Source organism: Charadrius vociferus, unplaced genomic scaffold (assembly GCF_000708025.1).
Source record: "Charadrius vociferus isolate BGI_N301 unplaced genomic scaffold, ASM70802v2 scaffold214, whole genome shotgun sequence".
Lineage (NCBI taxonomy): Eukaryota > Metazoa > Chordata > Aves > Charadriiformes > Charadriidae > Charadrius > Charadrius vociferus.
This window is the reverse complement of record NW_009647955.1, coordinates 4,503,404-4,508,277: the sequence shown is the minus strand read 5'-3', so window position 1 is coordinate 4,508,277 and position 4,874 is coordinate 4,503,404. Positions and strand designations below refer to the sequence as shown.

The 4,874-nt window shown below is 44.4% G+C and overlaps 2 protein-coding genes across 2 annotated transcripts in view; both read right to left on the bottom strand.

The window, feature by feature from the left end:
- The window catches only part of NCBP2 (nuclear cap binding protein subunit 2, 20kDa), a 2,814-nt gene extending 2,655 nt beyond the window's left edge, over positions 1-159 (bottom strand). Inside the window, exon 1 of the mRNA XM_009883434.1 lies at positions 4-159. Within this exon, the coding sequence (XP_009881736.1) occupies positions 4-159 (156 nt within the window). The remainder of the gene's footprint in view (positions 1-3) is intronic.
- Positions 160-3,049: 2,890 nt separating this feature from the next.
- On the bottom strand, positions 3,050-4,615 carry PIGZ (phosphatidylinositol glycan anchor biosynthesis, class Z; the record flags this gene model as incomplete). The annotated part of the gene is made up of 1 exon (XM_009883383.1): positions 3,050-4,615. A coding segment is annotated over one exon (1,566 nt), but the record flags the coding sequence as incomplete, so codon positions are not given.
- Between the last annotated feature and the right edge of the window lie 259 nt (positions 4,616-4,874).

The following is a 4,874-nucleotide window of genomic DNA, read 5'->3' as shown; positions in this document are numbered from 1 at the left end:
AACAGCGGAGCCGCAGCCGGCGCAGGATGCCGCCAGGGAGGGGAAGGAAACCGCGACCGCTTCACTGCGCCCGGCGCAGGAGGATGAGTGCGTTAGAGGCGGCGGGTGAACGGGCCCCGGGGCCTCGGTGACGGGCTGCTGGTGACAGCCGGACCCCATCGGCCCCTCCGGGACCGGGCACGGTGCACTGGCGTTGGGACCCCGGCGTTACCCCGGCCTGCGTGATGCAGATCGAGAGCTACAGACTGACGCCGCTTTTCCATAGCCTACAGCCATGAGTGGTTCCTGAGTCCAAGCATGAAAACGGGAAGCATGCTGCTTATTGATGGATTTTCATTTCACAGTTTACAGTTTCCACAGTACTCAGTAACAAGCAGAAGACAGACTCACATTAAATATCATCTAGAATACTGTCAAGATTGTCACGTTAAGTGCTTGATAAGAAACTCAAAATAAAAACAAATTTCTCACTGGAGTTCCTTTAACAATCTCTGTCTATACAACAGTAACATTCTACATTTGATACAACTTTGATATAAAAAACAGCTCTAAATGTCCATGATGGTGATGGATAGGATAATCGCCTGTTTTGCAGGTAGGTAAAAGATTCAGTAGCTATCCTAAAAGCACACCTCAAGTCTATGGTAGCAAGAAGGGTTTGGAGGAAAAAATAACTAACAGAGCTAGCCTAACTGTAAATATGGATGTATCCATCGTATGTGATGCCCTGGGCTGTTTTACTTAAGCTGCTCTATCTAACAACCTAGGAGACTAAAGTACTTAACCTTCCTTCAGAGCGTGTTTGACTAGTCCAGCTGACTAGGTGCTTAGTAACTGGGGAGCATGATTTCTATTGTTGTATCACCCCATGTGAAAAGAACCTTGCAAATTATTTGAGATACAGTTTCCAGCATTACTGATAAAATTATACTTCCCACCAACACAGACTTAGGTGTGCATGGATTGGAAAAAGTGCACCTTCAGTGTAAATGATAAAGGTCTAGCTGGCAAAACAAAAACAGTGTATTTTCAGTCTGAGTTAGCATTTGTAGTCCAGGTTCTCTTCCTGGGTCTATCACAGGTTACCTGTGCAGCACTGGAGGTGTCATCGTGCCATGGGAATGGTGCTCCATCGCATCCTTGAAGAGTTTCAGTATCTACCCCACTGAGATTGCCAGAGATCATAAGTTTTATGGAAATAATTTTCAAAACTTAAGCAGTTTAAGAAAGCTGAAAACAGTAAGCAGGACATGGAGTACCAGCTGTAGCACATGGCTATCATCCCAATGTAAGACAGCAAAAAGGAAATTAAATTGGAAAATACATTTGGTGTCATGATGCTTTCATAACTACTTCCACTACTTTGTGAGTCATCAGTACAAGTATATATGCACCCCCCCTACCTCCCCCCAAAACATGCACCTTTAATTTACAGGCTTGTAAATAATGAGGGATGAAGGATGCGAGATGAACATGTAGGGGAGACTTAACACAAAATGGTTTACAAGAGAGTAAGAGCTATGTTCCTTACAAATCTAGATCATACATGTAATTTGGAAGATACAGGCAAATGCTTCACACAGAGATTTTTCCTACTTTCCCTTTAGAGCCTGGAATCAACCTATATTGTCTCTGTTAAACCTGGCTCATAAAACCTTAGGTAAAGCTATGCGGATGAAGAACTGCAAAAAACATTACTGCCTTTGTGAGCAAAGAATTCAAGTGTTGGATTCATTTCAGAGAGAGAGGCTTGACCTACAATGCATGTGCCAAATTAGTATCTCACTCTGTGTCAGGATGGTTTGGGTCCAGAAATTCACACAGGCAAAAGTGAAAATTGTTAGCTGTGCTATACAATTAAGCGTGTACATCCTTCTCAGCTGAAGCTCAGGGTTATTTGTATCCTGCTTTAAAGTCAGACTGCTCTCCAATGGAGAGCGAGGATGTGATCTGTCATTCTCACTAAGCTGATTTAGTGGGGAGCCATTACTGAAAGGGGAGGAGGTGCAGGGGACACGGCTCTGCCCTCGGATCCTCACACGCTCCCCTGCAGCAGAACTGGTGGATCTCGTAACCCCATGGTAAGCCAGTTCAGAGATCCATCTGGTCAAATGCATATACAGGATCAAATCCCTGTGAGTTACCTGTTTTCTGTTTGCGGGGCTCCTTGAACCAGCTCACCGCAGGGCCTGCTCCACACCATTGTGGGTGTGAGAGCCACGACAGTGATGAAAGCTGCAAGACGCGCAGCGGGAGCGCGCAAGGGAAACGCTGCCCCGTTTGCACAGCTAAACAACAGACGGGCTTAATGCCATCAAAATGCAGCATTCTCAAGCAGCTGGTTGTCATACATATCTAGTGTGTGCACAAGAATGGAACTGTGGCGAGAAACGCTGAACAGGCAAAGCTCGGATTTTAGGATTTAGCACAAGTACTTACGCCAAAGCATCTTCCGTGTTCTAAATCAGATTCTGTCAGATCAACGCTGGGGATTTTTAAAGACGGAACCACCCAAGACAATATCACAGTGCTGGTGCCTCTATTGTGACTGCAGACTGGTCTAATGACTGAGAGGAGGCTCTGAATTTTGAAAAGCATAAAAATAAAACCTTATTGAGTCAGACCAGCTTTTGTCTAGTCCTGTAACCTCTCTGCAGCAGCTGAGTTAATGCCTATTATCAGTAAAAAACACACAATCCACAAACCGTCTGTCAGAGATTATAAGAACTTTCAAAAATAAATCTCATGTGGAAAGAGCTAAGCTTGAATCACAGTTTTGGTGGGCTCTGATTTCATCCTCTCTCATCAGAAAAATGACACAAGTTCATATGAAACACCACAGGGGCTTAATAACTCAAATTTTAAGCAGGTCCTATCCAGAACCAGCTACACTGGTGGGCGTAACAGCATGAAGTAAGGGGATAAAGAGACTTGGGGAAGCTCCTGGTGCCACTGCTTGTGCTGAAGGTGGGTCTGTGAAGAGGAAGGTCTTGCAGCACATTTGGGCAGTGCCCAAGTGAAGTGAAAAACTAAAACACTGTTCTAAAATCTAAAGGCTCTGCTGATCCAGCTGAAGGATGTACAGTCCTAACTGACTTCTCCAGTTTCCACTGAATAGGAAGGGTATTTGTGGTGGGTCTTCCATCGATAAGTGTGGAAATATCAAAGTCTCATTCTTGAACAAGACACCACATTTTGTAATTGTGGCTCTGACTGTACCAGGGATTATAACAAAAACATGACAGTCACTGCAGGCAAAATTGTTTGCTCGCTGCCCTATTGTCCGGCAGAGGGTCTCTTCTTCAGACCCGGCCAGATCAATGACTTCTATATGCGTGTCTCTCTTCTTGATATTGAGCAGAGACCTAGGAGGCATGTAGGTGTGAGCAAAGAGTAGAGTATAGTGGCCTGGATGGTTTGAGGACTCTGGAGAATGCACGAGTTGCTCCAGGTGAAACAAACATGGTATCAGTCCTCCCTGGTGTAAGCACCCAAACACCAAAGCCCCGAGAACATTGAAAAGAATAATGACGTGTTTCCACTTCACAGCTCGACTCTGTGATGCGCTGAACAGGACTAGTGGCAAGATAAGAGGAATGAGAAACCGAGGTTCTTGGTGACTGAATAGGGAGAGAAATGCCAAAGGAACAAAGTAAAACAGCAGTAATGTTGCATTGCCCTCAGAATGCACCAATAGCCCAGATGACCCATGGTGATACGATTTGACCCGTATTAATTGATGGATATATTTCTTTAACATTTGAAAACCAGCACCGATGGCCAGAATGTGTAAAATCCCAAAGAGCATAATTCCATTGACTGCAAGATGTGTAACTCGTGGGTGAATTCCATGCAGTGCAAGATTATGAGGGTTAAGATTATAGCTGAGAAAATTGAAAGGGGTTACGATCATTTTCTCATTTAATTGAGTTATTACATCAAATAGGCTGCTGTTTTTAATGCTGTAGAGGTTGTCTAAGCCCATGGAGGTAAAATAGAAGGTGTCGGCTGTTACAAAAACAACAGCAGTAAAACACGCACATAGGACAAGCTTCAATAAGTGGTTTATGACAGCTTTAATGCTCTTTTGAGAGTCAATAATTAAACCTGCCCAGTAAAGCAGGGGCATTAGGGCAAATGCCAAAAAGGTTGGCCTGTTGAAAAACCCAGCAGTCGTTACAATACCTATGAGAGGGCTGCTTGTAGGCTCTGCTCCGCTGCCATCAGACCTTCTTGAGGAGACCAATACCATCAGAAGAGCAAAGAGAAGTCCTTCCAGTGTGTTGGTAAACGTTCGTGTATAAAATACCAGAGTGACATAGGATCCAGCAAGAAGTACCAGCGCTTTCCATGGATCCGCTTCCCAGAAAGGAGCTAATCGATAAACACTATAGTCAAGTATGAAAGAAAAGACAGTAAAGAGAAGGCGAGGTGATACGAGAAGGGTGTAGCTGTTGATGCAACCTGAACATATGTCCAGCTGCTGCAAAGACTTGATCACCCAGTAGGTAACTCCAGATGTCATTAATGGGAAAACAACTGTTCTGCAAGGAAAGCTGGAAAGGAACTCCCAGGGATAATAGACCTGTAGGTTTAAAATGTCTCCTATAAAGGAAGAAAGAAATTTTTTTAAAAATACATATATACATATTTTATTCAGTAATTCAGCATTAGGGATACAGCTTAGTATAGGAGGCATCACAATGTGGAGCAGCCCCTTAAACTTTTGAGACTACTGCCAACATCGACGTTTTTTGGAGGATACCGTTAATCTTTACAAAGCTTCAAGGAAAAAAAACCCCAACCCAGCAGTCCATGACGGTGCCCGGGCTCCGGGCACGGCTGGGTGGGGACAGCCCACGGCACAAACCGCC